Raw genomic sequence first — 22,872 nt, forward strand, 5'->3', positions numbered from 1 at the left:
CTGCAATAAATTGTTAAAATATTATTCGACAATATAATGTTTCCAAAGAAAAAAACACAAGACTGTCAAGAACCGATATGAAAACACAGATATTATCAGATATTAAATAAAGAGTCTTAGACCACCAAAACGAACTGTTGCGACGTGAACTCTCCGCTTTACGCACGCGGCTTGCTGCTTCTTTGTGCAAGCCGTGCTCTATTTGTGGCTGGAACTCGATAGAATTGAGAGATGATAACTTAAAATTGACTGTGTATAACTTCAAACCATAACTTTTAAATTGCGTTTTTAGATGCCACAACGAATGCGCCGGTGGAGAGAATCCACTCACTATATCACGGACAGGAGGGACTAACCTTCTCCAATGACATCACTCACTTCTCTCCTCGCGCTCAGCTCATCGACTTGAGGTTACTACAGAAGGGTTATAGTCACCCGCTGCGGACGCAGGCAATGTTTCACACCATTCGTTGTCAATTGTCACGCACCGACACTCCAAAAAGTGCTTCTTCGGGCAAAGGGAGCCTTTGGGGGCATGATGGCCGAGGAGAGCAGGGGCAAACGAAGGAAGCAAGCGAACCCGAGAAGGAATCAAGGTATGGAATATGACTTGTGCAGCGCATTATGTAGTTGAAGTTGTTGAACACATTGTCATTACGTCCTTGTGATGTCGTTCACATCTCATGATGTAGCGGCTCTTTCATTATTGAGACGGTATTGAATAGTACATGACTCGGGTTGGTCTCTCTAAGTAGACGTTTTTCTAATTTAAAAACTTTGGGTAATAGCAGCACATTCTAGAGAAGTATAAACATGTGGTTTTTATGTCACTGATATTTATGTCACTGCATTGTTTTTGCCATAACAGCAATTGATGGCATGTTTTTAGAGAGAGAGAATTGCAAAACAGCGAAACATGCAAAATTTAACCAATGAATGCAGTGCATGCAGTGCGAAACTTCACATCGTTGGGCTACTTACTGATAGACCCATATGTTTCCAAGTGTTGATATTAGAATGAATTATAATAAGACGTTCTTATATAATATAATGCCTTGTTTGAAAATGAGTATATATTTTGAACTATAGCCTATTGTCATCGGATTTTTCACCCACGTTTTTTGTTCGTTTTAATTGTCTCTCCGTGATTGTTGTAGTATATCCAAGTATTTATTTTAAAACACGTGTAAAGTATATTGTAAAGAAGAAAGGGATAGACATGAACAGCAGCATTTGAAATGCAACAGGTCGCAAGCAATATTTCCTCCAAGACAACAATGTATAACAGGCTTACATTTTGTTTACAGTGATCATTGCGCTCATAATAATAACTGGTTTTGAACATAATAACTCAATTGAAACATATGTTACAATTATTAAAAGCTTTGTATTGGTTATATCACCCAAACAGAAAAAGTCCCGTTTATTCTAGACACGACAAAAGACACCAAGAGCAAACGGACTGAGTTGGACAGGGTAGATATACAAACAAATGAAACGATTATTTACAAAAATCCAAAGAGGCCTACTATTGTGATACATTGATCAAAAATAGATAATCGTATTCCTGCATCATTTATATTTAGCAAATTATTAAGAATAACATCATTCAAATGAGTTGAAAAATAGAACAGATAAATACTTTTGACTCCTTTACCAAATAAAAACGCATTGTATTATAATATACAATTCTTTTTTTTAATTGCGCGAGTATTGCAAGTTAATTAATATATTCATCTATTTGATTAACTGTATTTTCAAACAAACAAAAATAACTGCATTTCATAGATGTAACAATGCCATATCCAAGTCCTTCCTCATTTCCCCACACTCGTAGTCTACAATTAAATCATGCATATTATAACAATCTATTTGTAATGTATGTAGGTTATTACTGAGGTAGCTCAGTGTTTTCATATGTAAATACTGAATAGCTTCTCATCAAACTGATGATGTCAATCACTTAACAGTGACAAGTGGAGCTGAAGCCAGAGAGTGCTACAGTGAGTGAGATAGGGTCTCTCTCTCTCTCTCTCTCACACACACACACACACACACACACACACACACACACACACACACACACACACACACACACACACACACACACACACACACACACACACACACACACACACACACACACACACACACACTGTAATGAGAAACTGTAAATTATACTACAATATTTTGTATTATCAACAATAAAATACTCTGAAACGTTTTACTGCAGAACACTGTAAATGGATTATGGGAAATGTTGTGTGGGGGAAAGAATCGCTTTATCATGATACCTTATCTTTGGAGCTCCAACAACCTTTTGACCACTAGTGGTGCATGGTACAGTAGCAGTAGCAATTCTACACATTTTGCCATGGGGCAACAAGAAAATGTTGCAGTATTATAGATAATTGTTTGTTACTCTACACTTTTTGCCGTAAGGAATTTGCTGTTTTAAAGCTAATTTCCTGCAATTCTCCACATTTTGCAATTGGGCAGAAAGGAAAATGTGCAGTTTTATAGATAATTACATGCTATTCTACACATTTTGCCATGAGGCTGCGAGAAATGCAGCATTTTTTACAGCTAAAATATACTGTAGGTGTTGACTGTGATAAAGGCACTGGATTGTTTTTTAATTGTATTTTATTGAACTATCATTCAACTAGGCAAGTCAGTTAAGAATAAATTATTATTTACAATGACGACCTACCCCGGCCAAGCCCTCCCCTAACCCGGACAACGCTGGGCCAGTTGTGCACCACCCTATGGGACTTCCAATCACGGCCGGTTGTGATACAGCCTGGAGTCGAACCCAGGTCTGTAGTGATGCCTCTAGCACTACAATGCGGTGCCTTAGACAGCTGCTTTGCACTCAGGATTTTGAGCTGTCTTTTTGCGAAATGGACAGATGAAGAAGGCAATGGCATGGTGCGTATAGCCATAGAAACATAGTGACATATGCCTCAGTATGGTCATATTCATGACTTATTGGGGGTGTGGCTTTCAGTTACTTATTTTCGGCCACCCATCCCATGAGAGTGAATGTCATTCCAGTTCATCTGAATGTCATTCCAGTGCACTACTTGCTATGAATTCTATCAGATGGTGTTAGCATGTTTAGGTAGAAAGTAGGTAATGTCCCATTTGGAACACTGACAAGTAGAGAGCATTAAAAAAATGCTTGGCATGCCTCCATGGCTTTGTTTCTGGCTCATGAATATATTTGGAGGCGTGCCTTTAAGAGGTTATATTTGTTGCACCCATGAGTGAGAAGGCAGTACCAATTGAACTCCTATGTGGTTATAGTACCCCGTCAATGTAAAATGTATATGAGACAGATTGGAGTGGCAGCAAGTCTTAAACCTTAGATGGTTGAGCATTTCGCCATGTCCTTTTGTTCTGTTTTGCCCTGTAGTCACCGCAAGTTTGGAAGCCTTTGTTAAGGCCTCTACTATGAAATACAAACCCCTCCTCATCCATTCATTAATTCATTCCGATTACGGTAGAATTTACTGTTTTACAATATCATACAGTAAATGTTAAGGTATTGTACTTTGTGTCATTACACAGTACTTGCTTTGATACCGTATTTCTATTACAGCAGGTGTACTTAATTTTATTTGCCACTGGGCTGCTTGTAGGCTACTGTTAAATTCATGCAATGTTGACTTTAACTATGGCTGTGATGAGATGAAGGCTACACACAACAGTTGACTGCTAGGAGTGTTCCCCAATTTTGATGCAGAGCGAGATGTGTGTGGTTGCGTGCTCCCCTCACTGTCCCCTCCTTGTTAAATATAGCACCCGTCTTCCCAGGACCTCCTTTTCACAGTTCTACTCACACTAACGTAAAGATAGTCCAAAAAAAAGACATATTACCGTAATCACTTACAAGGAACTAGAAACAGCAACCACCACATTACTTGTAGATCAGGGATGTTCCTCTCATCAAACCAAGAGTTTGAGGTGTGTATAATTTGATGATGCATGTTGTGTTTAGAGGCACGGTCAGAACTTGCTCGTTGTTTCTGAGACAAATAAGTTCAATGACTTTTCTTTGTGGATTTAGGGGTCAGCTATAGTTGAAAGTGAAATGGTGTTGTGACTGTCGCAACTACTATCAAGGAGATATTCCTACCATGAAACAGAAAAGGAGGTGGTTTTGCAAACACAATTTTGTGACTGAATTCAATGTGATTCAATTCGACTTAGAGGACTATAATGCCTGGGATATGTGTTTTGTTCATTCACACAACAAGACGAGGTGAAATGGCTCCGACACATGCCGCCTCAGATGTTTGCTGATGTTTCCTCTTTTGGTGGTACATGACTTAATGCAAATGCACAACAGATGGAAGTTAGAGAAGAACATACATGAAAACAGTCCTAAATATTCAACATTTTCGAAGATTTTTTTAACAATGTATATTTGCATAGTTTGCTTCATAGACAAATATTGATGGCAAGAGATGGTGGAGGGACATTTTTAATTGCCGTCTAAAGAATGATCAGGTGATGGGAGTATTTATTTTTTGCAGTATCTCCCTTTTTTTGTAGCTTTCATTCTCTGGGCCGTGTGTGCTTGAGTGTGCGTGTGTGCATGCGTGTGTGTGTGTGTGCGGAAACCTCTGGAGAGAATGTGTATGTGAGGAGTGGGGCCCCATATATAACCAAATGAATTTGGCAACACTAACTCAACAGACAGGGATTAAAGTGTCTGTTCAAAAAAAGAGATGCTACGACTTCGTTTCTTCTGTCTCCAAGACGCTTATTGATTACAGTCTCTGTCTTCCAAATAAAACTGTCAATGTCCACAGATATCAACCAAAGTTGAGATTATTGCTGTCTATTGTCTCCAGAATGCAGGAGATCATGTTATAGGGTATTTATGTAGACAAGTCTTATTGAAAATGGTGTACAATTTCAATAAGATGTGACTTCCCTAGTTTGATATGAGAATGGTTGTAAGCATGGTGATGCAGGTACGGGTTTGCACTCCATGTGTGACATTGTTAACACTTCCTATGAATACCTTCTTCATAATGCATATACGCACATTTGTAATGCCTCGTGAACGGTGTGTGGTGCATTATAATGCATGGCATTGCAATAACAACTGCCTAAATAAATAACTACATTCATGAAGTGTACACATATTATATCTCACAGCACTGTCTCTGAATAGTCTCTGAACTCTCTGAGTTCACGTTGTGCTAAGGTGCAGCAAGAGTCACCCCCCCCCCCTGACCACTTTACCTTACTACTTGATCTTGGATTCATTTACAACTGTACTGCACTGTTGAGCTGATAGTCAATTTAACTTTTTCCTCACAGTTCTCTCTCTCTCTTTCCCTCACTCACTCTTTCTCGGTTTCTTCTTTTGTCAAGTGCCAATTTATTTAAACTCTTTCCACTTTTTCTTCTTTCTCCTTCATTGATTTCCAAACCCCAGTCTTTGTGTGCAGCTGGGGCCCAGCTGTGTGTGTGCATGTGCACACACTTATGTGTGTGTGTGTGTGTGTGTGTGTGTGTGTGTGTGTGTGTGTGTGTGTGTGTGTGTGTGTGTGTGTGTGTGTGTGTGTGTGTGTGTGTGCCCAAATGTATCTTTCTCTGGCACAGAATTGTCACAGGGGGCATGAGTACAGGAGAGAGAATTGAAGGGAGAAAGAGAGAGTCGTAATGAGTGAAAAACACATTGAGAGAAAAGAGAGAGAGAGAGAGAGAGAGAGAGGGAGATGGTGTGGTATTATATGAGCAGCAGAGTGAGTGAAAGTCTATATATCTATAGCAGCACTGTAACGAAAAACGTTAATTTATATGGTAATTTTAGGTAAATATCAAAAGTAAACAACTCTGAAATAGTTAACTGCAGCATACTATGAATTGTGGTGCACTGTGGGAAAATTATTATATTTTGAATGGTACTCTAATTCCACCCCACAGAATACAGTGCGTACCGTATATTTAGAGCGTCTAAAACTTTTTGACCACTAGTGGGTGTATGGTATTGTTGTTTCTGGCTCATTAATATATTTGGAGGCGTGCCTTGTAACAGGCTATGTTTGTTGCACCTGTAAGTGAGAATGCAGTACCAATTTAACTCCTATGTGGTTGTCGTGCCCCATCAGTTGAAAATGTATAGTGGACAGATTAGAGTTGCAGCAAGTCTTGAACATGAAATGGTTGAGCATTTTGCCATGTCCTTTTGGTCTGTTTGCCCTGTAGTCGCTGCCACAATCTAAACACCTTCTGTGCCACCGACGCAACACCATCCCATGGACTGGCTGTGGGCTCTCGTTCGTTGTGGTCGACGTGAGTAAGACATTTAAGCGCGTTAACCCTCCCAAGGCTGCCGTCCCAGACGGCATCCCTAGCTGAGTCCTCAGAGCATGCGCAGACCAGCTGGCTGGAGTGTTTTCATATATTTCCAGTCTGCTGTTCCCACTTGCTTTAAGAAGTCCACCATTGTTCTTGTACCCAAGAAATCAAAGGTAACTGAAATAAATGACTTTCGCCCTGTAGCACTCACTTCTGCCATCAGGATCATATCGATCATTCTGTCATTAAGGATCACATCACCTCCACCTTACCTGACACCCTAGACCCACTTCAATTTGCTAGCCACCCCAATAGATCACGGCCCTTACGTCCGCCCCAGTGGCGCAGCGGTCTAAGACACTGCGTCTCAGTGCTAGAGGTGTCACTACAGACCCTGGGTTGATCCTGGGCTGTATCACAATTGGCCCAGTGTCGTCCGGGTTAGGGGAGGGTTTGGCCAAGGTAGGCCAACATTGTAAAATAAGAATTTGTTCTTAACTGACTTGCCTAGTTAAATAAAGGTACAAAATTAGATCCAAAAAACGATGCAATCGCCCTTGCATTGCTCACTGCAATATCCCATCTGGACACGAGGAACACCTACGTAAGAATGCTGTTCATTGACTAAAGCTCAGCCTTCAGCACCATAGTACCCTACAAGCTCATCATTAAGCTCAGGCCCTGGGGTCTGAACTCCGTGCACCTGGGTCCTGGGCTGCCCCCACTACGCTAATCCTCAACACAGGGCCCCACAAGGGTGCATGCTCAGCCCCCTCCTGTACTCCCTGTTCAACCATGACTGCGTAGCAATCACACCTCCAACTCAATCCTCAAGTTAGCAGACAACATAACAGTAGTACCTGATTACCAACAATGATGAGACAGCCTACAGGGAGGAGGTGAGAGCCCTGGCCATCCTGTCACAGGATATCAACCACCCAACCCATGGCTTGTTCACCCTGTTATCAACCAGAGGGCGAGGTCAGTACAGGTGTGTCAAAGCTTGGACAGAGAGACTGAAAAACAGCTTCTACAGAAGGGCAAAAAAGTATTTAGTCAGCCACCAATTGTGCAAGTTCTCCCACTTAAAAAGATGAGAGAGGCCTGTAATTTTCATCATAGGTACACTTCAACTATGACAGACAAAATGAGAAAAAAAAACAGAAAATCACATTGTAGGATTTTTAATGAATTTATTTGCAAATTATGGTGGACAATAAGTATTTGGTCACCTACAAACAAGCAATATTTCTGGCTCTCACAGACCTGTAACTTCTTCTTTAAGAGGCTCCTCTGTCCTCCACTCGTTACCTGTATTAATGGCACCTGTTTGAACTTGTTATCAGTATAAAAGACACCTGTCCACAACCTCAAACAGTCACACTCCAAACTCCACTATGGCCAAGACCAAAGAGCTGTCAAAGGGCACCAGAAACAAAATTGTAGACCTGCACCAGGCTGGGAAGACTGAATCTGCAATAGGCAGGCTTGGTTTGAAGAAATCAACTGTGGGAGCAATTATTAGGAAATGGAAAACATACAAGACCGCTGATAATCTCCCTCGATCTGGGGCTCCACGCAAGATCTCACCCCGTGGGGTCAAAATGATCACAAGAAAGGTGAGCAAGAATCCCAGAACCACACGGGGGACCTAGTGAATGACCTGCAGAGAGCTGGGACCAAAGTAACAAAGCCTACCATCAGTAACACACTACGCCGCCAGGGACTCAAATCCTGCAGTGCCAGACGTGTCCCCCTGCTTAAGCCAGTACATGTCCAGGCCCGTCTGAAGTTTGATAGAGAGCATTTGGATGATCCAGAAGAAGATAGGGAGAATGTCATATGGTCAGATGAAACCAAAATATAACTTTTTGGTAAAAACTCAACTCGTCGTGTTTGGAGGACAAAGAATGCTGAGTTGCATCCAAAGAACACCATACCTACTGTGAAGCATGGGGGTGGAAACATCATGCTTTGGGGCTGTTTTTCTGCAAAGGGACCAGGACGACTGATCTGTATAAGGGAAAGAATGAATGTGGCCAAGTAGCGTGAGATTTTGAGTGAAAATCTCCTTCCATCAGCAAGGGCATTGGCTGTGTCTTTCAGCATGACAAATTATCCCAAACACACCGCACGGGCAACGAAGGAGTGGCATCGTAAGAAGCATTTCAAGGTCCTGGAGTGGCCTAGCCAGTCTCCAGATCTCAAACCCATAGAAAATCTTTGGAGGGAGTTGAAAGTCCGTGTTGCCCAGCAACAGCCCCAAAACATCACTGCTCTAGAGGAGATCTGCATGGAGGAATGGGCCAAAATACCAATAACAGTGTGTGAAAACCTTGTGAAGACTAACAGAAAACGTTTGACCGCTCTCATTGCCAACAAAGGGTATATAACAAAGTATTGAGATAAACTTTTGTTATTGACAAAATACTTATTTTCCACCATAATTTGCAAATAAATTCATTAAAAATCCTACAATGTGATTTTCTGTTTTTTTTCTCATTTTGTCTGTCATAGTTGAAGTGTACCTATGATCAAAATTTACAGGCCTCTCTCATCTTTTTAAGTGGGAGAACTTACACAATTGGTGGCTGACTAAATACATTTTTGCCCCACTGTATCTCAAGGCCATCAGACTGTTAAATAGCCATCATTAGCCGGCTAGCACCCGGCTACTCAACCCTGCACCTTATAGACTGCAGCCCTATGTACATAGACATGTACATAATGGAACGCTAGTCACTTTAATAAAGTTTACACACTGTTTGAATAATTTCATATGTATATACTGTATTCTACTGTATTTTAGTCAATGACCCACCGACATTACTCGTCCTAATACATTTCTTAATTCCATTCTTTTACTTTTAGCTTTGTGAGTATTGTTGTGAATTGTTAGATATTACTACACTGTTGGAGCTAGGAACACAAGCATTTCGCTACAACCGCAATAACATCTGCTAAAATATGTGTATGTGACCAATACAATTTTATTTTTGAAATTTGGAAGCCTTTGTTAAGGTGATATAAAACACCAAATATTCAATAATATGTTGTAATGTGTAAACACTTTACCTAGCAGCCAACCTGCTTCCACCAATCCCTTGTAATTACAGTAAAATACTGTGAAATACAAACCCCTCCCCTCTATGAGTTTCAATCATCCGTTCATGAATTCATTCTGATTATGCTAGCATTGACCTTTTTACAGTATAATACAGTCAATTCTAAAGTATTGTACTGTTTGTCATCACACAGTACTTGCTATGATAATGTATTTCTATTACAGTAGGTGTGCTGTAATATGAAATACAGACTTTTACTCATCACTAAGCTGCTTGTAAGATACTCTCAAATTGCATAGCTGCAGTTAGGCCAGATTCCCACAGTGGTAGGAAGGCAAGACCAGGGGAGAGTGAGACAGCAACAAGCCCAGGCACTAGGCCCTATTACTAGTCCTCTACACTTAGGTTGGAGGCATTAAAACTAGTTTTTCAACCACTCCACAAATTTCTTGTTAACAAACTATAGTTTTGGCAAGTCGGTTAGGACATCTACTTTGGGGTGGAGGGGGTTTGGTAGGAACAGAGGAGAATTGGATAGAACTGAGGACCAACTCGAGCAGCATTTATTTTCTTTCTTTTTTTTGTAGCAGGGACCAGTAGATCTCACAGATAACATAACTGGGGAGGTGTGTGTACTGTCATAGGCAATATTCACACCTTCAAGTCTTCAACTGTATTTCCTGTGGTCTCTCACTCATTTAGATGTAGCTATTTTCAATCAGTATGAAGATAAAAAATCCACAACATATTGATACATTTGCACACATTGGACAAATGCTACCACTGCAATGACACAACTTTGCCAACACGTCCCATTTGGGGTTGCTATTTTGGATGCTCCATCCTGAATGCCCCATGCAGGTGAAAATAATCTGCATTAACTTTGCAGACTGTGTTGCATGTACATGTGTTTAGCAGAGAGAGGCTTTTCAAACAGCCAGCCGGCTAGGGTTGGCTGGCTGACTAGCTGACTGGCAATTTATAGATATGTGCCGTTTAATCACACCTCAAATTTTACGTGGAAACCCTACTTCAGCTGTCATGTGTTACAAGACCCAGATGGGTCCTGGAGAGAGAGAGAGAGAGAGAGAGAGAGAGAGAGAGAAAGAAAGAAAGAAAGACAGAGAGACAAAGCTGTTAAGAAAACATTTGAAATGCATCTATATTATTCAAACCTTTGTGATTGCAACGTAAATTTCTATTGTTGTTTTCTGATTATTTTTCCTTCTATTTTTTTCTTGTTTATTTCACTTGCTTTGGCAATGTAAACATATTTCCCATGTCATTAAAGCCCCTTTGAATTTAATTGAATTAAGAGACAGAGAGCACGACAGAGACAAAGAGAGACACAGATACAGACAGAGGGAGAGAGAGCTAGAGAGCTAGAGAGTGAGAGGTGAACACTTCACCTAACTAACCAAATTTCACCTAACTGACTTGTTTACTAAGCTGATGTCAGTGTTGACTAGCAAGGGAACTAGATGTTGAACTAGAGGTTGGATGGGCATGTTGTGTGGGTAGGATCTTGCTCTGATCTAGACTGTATCAACAGAGAGAGCAACAGGTGGGCATTTGCTCAGGACGTTTGTCTTGATCACCCCAACAGTGCTGTAAACATTACACCTGCTAGGAGTGGACATGGATGTACCGGGCCATAGTAATGCAGGGGTTTACAGTGGGTGAAGCCCCTGGGGCCAGGCCCATAGGTGCCCCAAGAGGCATTATATAGATATATATTATTATTATTATATATATTATATATAATAAAACACAGTATACACAGTATACAGTATATATACAGTATATATACAGTATATATACAGTATATAACACAGTATATATTTTTTTATTATATATAAATAAAACACAGTATATTTTATATACAGTTGACGACGGAAGTTTACATACACCTTAGCCAAATACATTTAAACTCAGTTTTTCACAATACCTGACATTTAATCCTAGTAAAAATGCTATGTCTTAGGTTAGTTAAGATCACCACTTTATTTTAAGAATGTGAAATGTCAGAATAATAATAGAGAGAACGATTTATTTCATCACATTTCCAGTGGGTCAGAAGTTTTTTTGACACAGCTTTTTGACACAACTTTGGAAGTATGCTTGGGGTCATTGTCCATTTTAACTTCCTCACTGATGACTTGAGATGTTGCTTCAATATATCCACATAATTTTCCTGCCTCATGATGCCATCTATTTTGTGAAATGCACCCCCACAACATGATGCTGCCACCCCAGTGCTTCAAGGTTGGGATGCTGTTCTTCGGCTTGCAAGCTTCCTCCCCTTTTTTCCTTTAAATATAACGATGATCATTATGGCCAAACTGTTCTATTTTTGTTTCATCAGACCGGAGGACATTTCTCCAAAAAGTACGATCTTTGTCCCCATGTGCAGTTGCAAACCATAGTCTGTATTTTTTATTGTGGTTTTTAAGCAGTGGCTTCTTCCTTGCTGAGCGGCCTTTCAGGTTATGTTGATATAGGACTCGTTTCACTGTGGTAATAGATACTTTTTAACCTGTTTCCGACAGCGTCTTCACAAGGTCCTTTGCTGTTGTTCTGGGATTAATTTGCACTTTTCGCACCAAAGTACGTTTGTCTCTAGGAGACAGAACGCATCTCCTTCCTGAGTAGTATGACAGCTGGTGTTTATACTTGCATACTATTGTTTGTACAGATGAACATGGTACCTTCAGACATTTGGAAATTAATCCCAAGGATGAACCAGACTTGTGGAAGTCTACAAGGTCTTGGCTGATTTATTTTGATTTTCCCATGATGGCAAGCAAAGAGGCACTGAGTTTGAAGGTAGGGCTTGAAATACATCCACAGGTGCACCGCCAATTGACTGAAATTATGTCAATTAGCCTATCAGAAGCTTCTAAAGCCATGAGATAATTTTCTGGAATTTTCCAAGCTGTTTAAAGGCACAGTCAACTTAGTGTATGTAAACTTCTGACATACTGGAAATATGATACCGTGAATTATAAGTGAAATAATCTGTCTGTAAACAAATGTTGGAAAAATTACATGTGTCATGCACAAAGTAGATGTCCTAACCGACTTGCCAAAACTATAGTTTGTTAACAAGAAATTTGTGGAGTGGTTGAAAAACTAGTTTTAATGCCTCCAACCTAAGTGGAGAGGGCTAGTAATAGGACCTGGTGCCTGGGCTTGTTGCTGTCTCACTCTCCCCTGGTCTTGCCTTCCTACCACTGTGGGAATCTGGCCTAACTGCAGCTACGCAATTTGAGAGTATCTTACAAGCAGCTTAGTGATGAGTAAAAGTCTGTATTTCATATTACAGCACACCTACTGTAATAGAAATACATTATCAAAGCAAGTACTGTGTGATGACAAACAGTACAATACCTTAGAATTGACTGTATTATACTGTAAAAAGGTCAATGCTAGCATAATCAGAATGAATTCATGAACGGATGATTGAAATTCATAGCGGGGAGGGGTTTGCATTTCACAGTATTTTACTGTAATTACAAGGGATTGGTGCAAGCAGGTTGGCTGCTAGGTAAAGTGTTTACACATTACAACATATTATTGAATATTTGATGTTTTATATCACCTTAACAAAGGCTTCCAAATTTCAAAAATACAAATGTATTGGTCACATACACATATTTTAGCAGATGTTATTGCGGTTATAGCGAAATGCTTGTGTTCCTAGCTCCAACAGTGCAGTAATATCTAACAATTCGGCTCTATCACAACTGGTTGTTGTCCGGGTTTGGCCGGTGTAGGCCGCCATTGTAAATAAGAACATGTTCTTAAAAATTCTTCAGCCTCGGGTCTATTTTTCTCAATTTCCACCTGACTAACGTGCCCAAGGTAAACTGCCTGTTGCTCAGGCCCTGAAGCCAGGATATGCATATAATTGGTACCATTGGAAAGAAAACACTCTGAAGTTTGTAGAAATGTTAAAATAATGTAGGGGACTATAACACAATAGATATGGTAGGAGAAAATCCAAAGAAAAACAACCAGATTTTTTTTGAGACCCCAATCTAGCTCCCTGTAACGATTCTGGTCCTCCTCTTCTGAGGAGGAGTAGTAAGAAGGATCGGAGGACCAATGCGCAGCGTGGTAAGTGTCCATATTGTATTTATTATATGAACACAAAACAAAACAACGAGAATTAAACGAAACAGTCCTGAACAGTGAAATACAACACACAGAACAGAAAATAAACACCCACGAAACACAGGTGGAAAAAGGCTACCTAAGTATGATTCTCAATCAGAGACAACTAACGACACCTGCCTCTGATTGAGAACCATACCAGGCCAAACTTAAAACACAACATAGAAAACCGAACATAGACAACCCACCCAACTCACGCCCTGACCATACTAAAACAAAGACATAACAAAAGAACTAAGGTCAGAACGTGACACTCCTAGTATGCAATTCCCATGGCTTCCACTGGGTGTCAGTAGTCTTTGTTCAAGGTTTCAGGCTTGTTTCTTCCAAAACGAGGAAGAATAATTTGTTTTGATACAGTGACACAGACTTGGAAATTTGTGTATGCACGTGAAACGAAGAGGACACACACCTGCTAATATCGTTTTCCTATTGAACATACTTCTTTCCGTATGAAACATTATGTTTTATTTACATTTTAGGGTATCTAAGGATTATATAGAAACGTATTTTGACTTGTTTTAACAAAGTTTAGTGGTAGCTTTTTGGATTCCTTTCTCTGCATGTTGAACGAGTGGAATACTCAAATCGATGGCGCCAACTAAACAGACTTTTAGGGATATAAAGAAGGATTTTAACAAAACAACACTACATGCTGTAGCTGGGACCCTTTGGATTACAAATCAGAGGAATATTTTTTTAAAGTAAGTAAATATTTATTCGCTATTTGTGAATTTATGAAACCTGTACTGGTGGAAAAATATTTTGATGTGGGGCGCCGTCCTCAAACAATCGCATAGCGTGCTTTCGCTTTAAAGTCTACTGTAAATCGGATGGTGTGTCACATCTGCTCCTGCTACGCCCCCTAGTGGACATCCGGTGTCTCCTTGATCTGTAGCCATTCCCCCAGTTCTCTTCCTCTCCCTCTTCTTCTCTCTCTGTGTGTGATTGTGTGGTTGGAGACAGGTGTGCTGGAGTCAGAGCAGTTCCCCACCAGCTGCAACCCGTTCCATAATCAAGACCTCTACAAATACTCAGTCCTGTCACTTCCACTCTGCCAGATCGTAATCTCCATTCAGTCAGTCCTGCTTCCAGCTATTTGTTGTTATTTAAGATCCTGTATCCTGCTGTACCTATTTCCTTGCCTGACGCTGTTTCTCATCTCACTGCTGGTTTGCTGCTCTGACTCTGGTTCCTGTCTCCTGTTCCACATCTCACCACTCTGCTACCCTGTTCTGAATTCATCATCATCCCTTGGATTCCCCTCCAGGCCTGTTTACCCTGTCCCAACCCAGCTCAGTCCAACCTCAGCCTCCACATCGTGTTTCCTACAACTCATCCATGCTTCCCTGGACCTGCACTTCATCTCTCCCCGTGTTACAATAAATATCTTGGTTCATTCATCCCTGTTTCCTGGTCTGAGTCTGCTCTTGGGTTCCCCTGTGCTGCTCGTAACACAGTGCAGTTAGATTAACAAGAATTTAAGTGTTTAATAACTACTTTAAGACACTTGTATGTACCTACATGTTTAATATCCATAATTTTTATGATTTTTATTTGAATTGTGCACCCTCCAGTTTCACCAGAAGTTGTCCCACTAGCGGGACGCCTAGCCTTAAGAAGTCTGGCTTGCCTAGTTAAATAAAGGTAAAAATTAAATAAAAAATATATTCAATGTCTGCTTTTTTTTACCCATCCACCAATAGGTACCCTTCTGTCACATCTGCTCCTGCAACGCCCTCTGCTGCTCATCATGTGTCTCCTTGACCTGCCGCCACTCCCCCAGTACTCTCTCCCTCTTTGTGTGATTGTGTGGGCAGCGACGGGTGTGCTGGAGTCAGAGCAGATCCCCACCAACTGCAACCTGTTCCATAATCAAGACCTCTACAAATACTCAGTCCTGCCACTTCCACACTGCCAGATCGTAATCTCTGTTCAGTCAGTCTATGTTTCTAGCCACTTGTTCCTGTTAAGGTCCTGTTGGGCCTGTTTTCCCTTGCCTGACGCTGTTTTCCTCTCGCTCCAGCCTCAGCCTTCGCACCTGGTTTCATGCAACCCACCCAAGCTTCCCCTGGCCTGCACTCCATCTTCTTCCTGTGTTTCAATAAATACCTTGGTTGCTTCATCCCAGTCTCCTCATCTGAGTCTGCTCTTGGGTTCCCCTGTTCCACTCCGTGTAACACCTTCTCTGCAAGGCATTGGAAAACGTCCCTGGTTTTTATGGTTGAATTTGTGTTTAAAATACACAGCTTGACTGAGGGACCTTACAATTATCTGTATGTGTGGGGTCCAGAGATTAGGTAGTCAATAAAAAATCATGTTAAATATTTTTGCACACAGTGAGTCTATGGAACGTATTATGTGACTTGTTAAGCACATTTTTACGTTTACTCTTGAACCTATTTAGGCTTGCCATAATGGGATTGAATACTTATTGACTGAAGACATTTCAACTTTCCATTTGTAATTCATTTGTAAAAATTTCGAAAAACATAATTCCACTGTGACATTATGGAGTGAGAGTGACTAACAAAAAATGAATGGGGGCCCCATGGAATTCAGGGCCCTTGGGCATATGCCCTGCAAGCCCGGTCGGTATTCAGCCATCTTTACTACAAATTTAGATAGCTGGCTAGACTCATTTATCAATTTTAGCTGACATGGCTAAGTCACATAAGAGTGACATAAGAGAAACTGCTGATGCGTAACAACATTTAAAAATGCACCTTGTGTATTCTAACTGTCAACAGTAGGTTGAGAGCCTGACTGAGTCCCCCCCCCCCCCAAAAAAAACAGGCGCATATGACTTGTTAATCTGGCCCTGTGAATGTTTGCTGCTTGGTGTCTCCCTCTATGTCCCTGACTGTCTCTGTCTCCCTCAAGCCTTCTCTGTCATTGTTCCCCCTATCGCTTGTTCTCTTGTTCCTCCCTCTTCTCCCTCTTTACCTATTCATCAGTTTTCTCTCGCACTCTCACTTACACATGCACATACAAACACACCAGTTTCTGAGGTTTTGCTACAGTGCAGTTCAGGTGAACTCAGAGCTGACAGTGAGAGAGCGTGGCATTGGCAGAGACTTGACTGTTGGGTATACTTTACTCCTACCTCTCAGTACCTGTGATCAACAGGTACCACCTTGATATGCTCTGTACACTAGCTGCCCTGTAGACCAGCTGCTCTGCCGTGCCCTCACTCCCACCTACAGGGAGAGAACACATTCCATCAGCTGCCCTTCACCTGTGGTATTACTGATAAAGGAAGACTGTGTGCATATTAAATGGCACTCTATTCAATATATAGGGTGTTACTTTTGGTCAGAGCCATGGTCAAAACTCTTGCACTTTATGGTGAATAGGGTGCAATTCAGCGGGGCTTACCTGAACAGGCCATCATTGTAAATAGGAATTTGTTCTTAACTGACTTGCCCAGTTAAATAACGTTTTTTGTTTTGTTGACAGATTCTAACGGAGTAGGTAGAAGTTGCTGTTCCCAACCACAATGTCACACATATATCTTTATATGTTGAAAAGCGCTTCAACTCTTGTGCTACGTTGTTACAATTTGCTTGATTCTAACTAAATAGGTCGAAGTTGCTGCTCATAATCACTGATACAGAGTCAGATAATCTGGTTAGGGATAATCTGACCCTAGATCTGTGGTTAAGGATATGTTTTAACCGAAGAAGTTCTAACTGCTAATCAATAGCAGAGAGCAATACAAACAGTAATGTTGTGAATGGAATGAACTGCAGAAGGAGGTCTTTTTTCAGCTTTCTACAGAATTAAGACGAGACATTTTGATTGGATAATCATTGCTAATGATCAGTGTAGTTCAGGTATGATGGGGGAACAGGATCCTTGAGGCCGGAAACTGTGTGTGAGAAATGAAGGCTTAAATATTCTAGACATAGGATCCTTTTTTTAATTTTGCAATGTAATTTCTGAAAATATCCATAATATATCTGCAGTAATAGTGGAATGATAGTGTTTCACAGTATTACTTAGCCGACCAGTATTGTGTTTGGATGTGAGATTCGCCTATTGATTTTAAGCCAGGCCGGCTTCAATAGTCAAAATGAAAGCTGTTTTGACTTTGCAGCTGTGTTGTCTAGTGAAAACTGGGGCGCTCTGTAATTTCCTGGTTGCTAAAATCCTAAAATCCATGTCAGGTAATGTGAGAAAACAGGCACTGAATAGTGTAGGGAATCATTGTACCATCTAAATCGATGTGAAATATATTTTCAATAACAAAAAACATTGTTTTTATACCTGTTTGAAGCTGGTGGACTAAAACCCGAAAGTAAAAGGCTCAAGCGTGAGTCTCCACCATGTTAATGGGAAATGGGATGCGGGGGAGGGGGGATATATTTTTGAATGCAGGCTAGTGCAGTTTCAATTTGCCTAACTTCCACATAGGGGAGAAATAGACAGCGAGTGTCCCGTAAAGTGCCATCTGAAGGGGCCGAATGTCAACTTGTGGATTAGGAGAATTTGGTAATTGTTTTCATGCGTTTTTCTATTTCCACCACTCTCAACCACTGAGTGTCTGTCTGTGGGGAAAGGACTCTTTTTATTAAGCCCACATGGAGGACACAGCACTCTTGACACCAGTGAACACTTGGGGTAGAAATCATGTTTTTAAGGGCCCAGTTTGCCTGAAGCTTGGTCCAGTCTGGGTTCGAGGGCTTCGGCTACCAGTGTCTTCCCCTGATTGGCCGTGCCACTTGGGGGTACTGTTGTCATAGCGAACATCTGGGGAGGGGGGAAAAGGCGAGCTCCAGTCCGTGCCACCTCCACTCTCATTGCGCTAGCTGAGCAAGGGCTGCTGCCTTCCCAGCTCCTCGCAGGGACCAGCTTTCACTTTACCCTTGGGCGTAACCTGCGACAAAGTCAATCAAAGTTGCCGCTGCCCCACCATGGTAGCCCCCATGCCAAGGGACATGCGCAACGGAACATCTAGGAGCTCAGCATGGGGCAGCCAGAACCATGGCCAGGTCAGCCAACAGCTCAGTCTGGCAAACATGCAGCATTGTGACCGTGTTCAGGGAATGGGCCATCACCCCCCTGGGCCCAGTGCTGCTCCCCCGAAAAACGACTACGCTTATTCGGCAGTGACGGGTTATGGTTAGCCATCACTTTATTAGCCAATGGAGCTAAATAGCCAGCTAGCTTCCCTTCCACCGGGGGCACGTAGACAAGCCAACATCAGGTTTGCTGAATGAGGCTGGGCCCCATTAAGGTCTTTAGCTCATCGACAAAGTCCGGAAGAAGAGACAAACGGAGCTAAGCAGTGCCCAAAAACCCCAGTCACCCAAGTCATAGACTGTTCTCTTTGCTACCGCATGGCAGGTGGTACCGGAGCTAGGTCCAAAAGGCTCCTTAACAGCTTCTACCTCCAAGCCATAAGACTGCTGAACAGTTAATCAAATGGCCTCCCGGACTATTTATATTGACCCTCCCCCGCTTTGTTTTTACACTGCTGCTACTCACTGTTTATTATCTATGCATAGTCCCTTTACCCCTACCACCTACAAGTACAATTTGCCTTGACTAACCTGTACCCCTTACACATTGCCTTGGTACCAGCACCCCCTGTATATAGCCTAATTATTGTTATTTTATTTACTTTAGTGTATTTAGTACATATTTTCTTAACTTTTCTTAACTATTTCTTGAACTGCATTGTTGGTTAAGGGCTTGTAAAGTAAGGATTTCACGGTAAGGTAATACCTGTATTCGGCTCATGTGACAAATACAATTTAATTTGATTTGACTGCGGCCTGCACCGGTGGCAGTTATTTCCCACCAAACCAAGACGCATTCTGCCTTAGGGGGCGGAAACAGCAGCTCGGCGACATAGCTCAATGAGCGACCCCGAAGCCTGTCTCAGAAAACAAACGCGTTTTCATCCGAAAATGAGTCCTGTGTAACACTGAAGGAGAACAAGATGTCAGCCAGCTCCACAGAGTTACAGGCACTCAGGAGAGGAAGGTCAATTTCAGTCAACTTCAGTCCCACCAAGCCTTCTAAGGAAGGCCACATGCCTATCGAGTGAGCTTGGACGCAACCAGCAACAGTTGTCGCACGAGCTAGTTCGATCCAGGGAAGCCTGAGCATGCACCCAGATGAGAAATACAAAGCAACACTCGTGAGTACCATTCAAAGACACTGTGAAACCAGGTGACTGTGGGCAAGGTCCTGAACTTAACAGCCTGCTAGTCATTTTACTTACAACAAGTTAGCGAGGCTAAACAGGCAGAAGAATAACTAACAAATTGACCCTCTGTAAAGATTGACTCAGTGATATGACTTAGATGCAGAAAGTAAACAGCATAGTGTGACGATTTCCACAACAACTAAGAGCATTAATGCGCAAAGCTCAACTTCTCTGCTCCCTGGCTACCACGCTGTGAAAAGTGAGAAGTGATCCCATGCACGTGCACAAAAAAATACTGTACCAGCTGTGGAAGACTTCAGGCGAGGCACGGTGTTCATTGGCATTGTCAGGCATGATTCTAATGTTTTTCAGTAGAGGGCGCTAGCGAGCAAACTCCCCATAGCTGTTGTACCGAGTTGACCGACTGACTGAAAGGGAACCTCTGGTTATCACTGTGAAATAACAGGATTATCTGACATTTGAGGAATTGAATTGCTTACGTAAAACAGTTATCTTTATTGATTTTTATTGAGAAATCAAACAAATTCGAGAGAGCTCACAGGAGTGTTCAACGTAAGCAAAATGTATAGTTGCAGTATAGCTAACATGAATATGAAACCCCAAATTACTTTTTTAATGCACTCGTCATGGTACCTAATAGCAGGATTTTCCGTCATAGGTAGAGAGAACACTTATTGAAACCTATAATGAATTTTCTTCAGGCTCTTGTCACTGTGGTCATGGAGCAGTGGTCTCACACACACACACACACACACACACACACACACACACACACACACACACACACACATTGGAGGGGAAGGGTTCGACCACGTATTGGATGTGTATCTGAGGATGGTTGCATCATCAGAGTATGTGTGTGTGGATGATATCAGAGCTCTGACTGTGCCTGGTCCCAGATCCTGGATCTGAAATCCACCCACCTGGCAGTGGCACGCACTCAGCCTTCTTCTTCTTCTTCTTCTTCTTCTTCTCTAGCATTCCTTCTCCTCCTCCCTCCTTCTCTCTATCCCTTTTCTCTCACTCCCCTTCCCTCCTTCACTCTCCTTCCACCCTGGTTGAATCCCCCTCAGCCGGTGCTGTCGCCACCCTGGCTCCCCCCCGGAGCGACTCTGTCACACACTCTCTCTCCTCCTCCTTCTCTCTCTCCCTGCCCCATGGTTGGGTCTCCCCACACTCTACCTCTCCTCCACCCCCCGCTCCCTAGCCCTGTGCTTTCGCCACCCTGCCTCTCCCCCCTCCCTAACTCTCCCATGTCTCCCACCTGCCCCCCCCCCCTGCCTCCCGTCTGTCCCACTGACGCCACACGCTGCTCCCATCCCTCTGCTAACCACTTCAAACAGCACAGCACAGCCATCAAAGCCCCATGGCCAGGCACACAACTTCTGCTTCGACTTAACACAGCTCTAATCCCAGTCACAGGGCTTGTGATATACTTCAAAGATACTCTTAAACTCCCAGTTTGCTTTTTAAACCAAACCCTTTTTTTCTAGTTGAATTTGAGTTTTTATTCCATAGAATTTTTTTATTTCTTTTTTTTATCCCTTGCCACACACACGCGTGCATGGACACATACACACACGCTCTCTCCCTCTCTCTCTCTCTCACTCTTTCTTTGTTCTGTTCTTTTTTTTCGATCTGGGTCAGTGTCAGCAATGCAGGCAGTAATGACATGCACATATTCTCTCTCTGGTGCGGTGGTTCTGCACTTTTCACACAGTTTAATTAGTCGATTTTTTAAGGTGTTGGCTCTGTTTCACACGCACATCACCACACACATACAAATACACACACATAAATGCACTGTTGCTAGAGCACACACACACATACACACAGACACATGCCCCCACATACACACAGTTGCTAGCATGCTCACATATGGCTGACGCTCACAATCGCAATCACACATGACTACACACACACACACACACACACACACACACACACACACACACACACACACACACACACACACACACACACCAACACCAGGTCGTTTGGGAGGTTAAAAGTCCTTAATGTCGTTAAATTCTAGAAATCACTTCAACACTTCAGCAGCTCACTGAACTGATGTTTTCTCATAGAGCAGAAAGCACATGACTCAGTTTACACTGTATCCTATCAGAGTGTGTGTGTGAGATCCTACCAACACCATGCATGTGTGTGTGTGTGTGTGTGTGTGTGTGTGTGTGTGTGTGTGTGTGTGTGTGTGTGTGTGTGTGTGTGTGTGTGTGTGTGTGTGTGTGTGTGTGTGTGTGTGTGTGTGTGTGTGTGTGTGTGTGTGTGCGTGCGTGCGTGCGTGCGTGCGTGTGTGGTCATATCTATAGCAAGGCCCTTATATATTGGTGTTAAATTAAGTACAACATCAGCCAGATAATCCATGGCTCAATTCGTCTTGTGACGATTCCTTGCATCCTTGTGACGATTCCCGCCCCTCAGACTTTCTTCTCCAATGCGTTTTGAGATGGAGGAGAGGAGAGAGGATGCATCTAGGAAAGATGAATTGTGAAAAATCTCTTCATATATTCACCTGGGTGGCATCACCAAGAAAAATGATAAACAGAGGCTGAGTTGTGTCATGACTGTTGAAGATGGTCTATTGAAACAGTGTAATACCAGTATGTACCAGAGGGGGGTGCCCAGTATGTGTGTAAAAGGAGGGAAAGAGTGGAAGAGTCATGGGGCTCGTTTGAGTGGTAAGGCGACAGCAACCGGCTGTAGAGGAGTGAAGTTGGGGGAGGTGCGTCTGCGACAGCCGAAAAGTCGGACACTGATGTGGTTTTCCAACAGCAAGGCTCAGTGCAACATAGCAGAGTTGCCATTGTTTATAAAAGTTGTTCTTTTTAATGTCGGAATAAACATGTCTCCAACCCCCAGATCACAGTCTCATAAACGGAAAATATCAATCAAATGGTGAGGGAGAAAGCCTCAAATATCATCATTAGAGCATATCCACTGTATGCGTGAATTGCGGCAAAGTTGGTTCCTGTTTCTTTGGTCACTTCTTTGGTCACGTTCGCTTGAGTCAAACAAAATACCCTAATGACTGCTTCACAATAGAGCCTCCCACAGGCTCTATTGTGAAGTTGGTGAAGAGCAACTGCAGAAACTTGCAGTCAACTTGACCTTTGA

The 22,872-nt window shown here is 42.2% G+C and overlaps 1 protein-coding gene across 1 annotated transcript in view; it reads left to right on the plus strand.

The window, feature by feature from the left end:
- The first annotated feature begins 400 nt into the window (after positions 1-400).
- The window catches only part of LOC135542329 (zinc finger E-box-binding homeobox 1-like), a 59,197-nt gene continuing 36,725 nt past the window's right edge, over positions 401-22,872 (plus strand). The window contains 1 exon segment of the mRNA XM_064969211.1: positions 401-596. Within this exon segment, the coding sequence (XP_064825283.1) occupies positions 536-596 (61 nt within the window). The 5' untranslated portion in view covers positions 401-535.

This window comes from Oncorhynchus masou, chromosome 6 (assembly GCF_036934945.1).
Source record: "Oncorhynchus masou masou isolate Uvic2021 chromosome 6, UVic_Omas_1.1, whole genome shotgun sequence".
In the NCBI taxonomy this organism is placed as follows: Eukaryota; Metazoa; Chordata; class Actinopteri; order Salmoniformes; family Salmonidae; genus Oncorhynchus; species Oncorhynchus masou.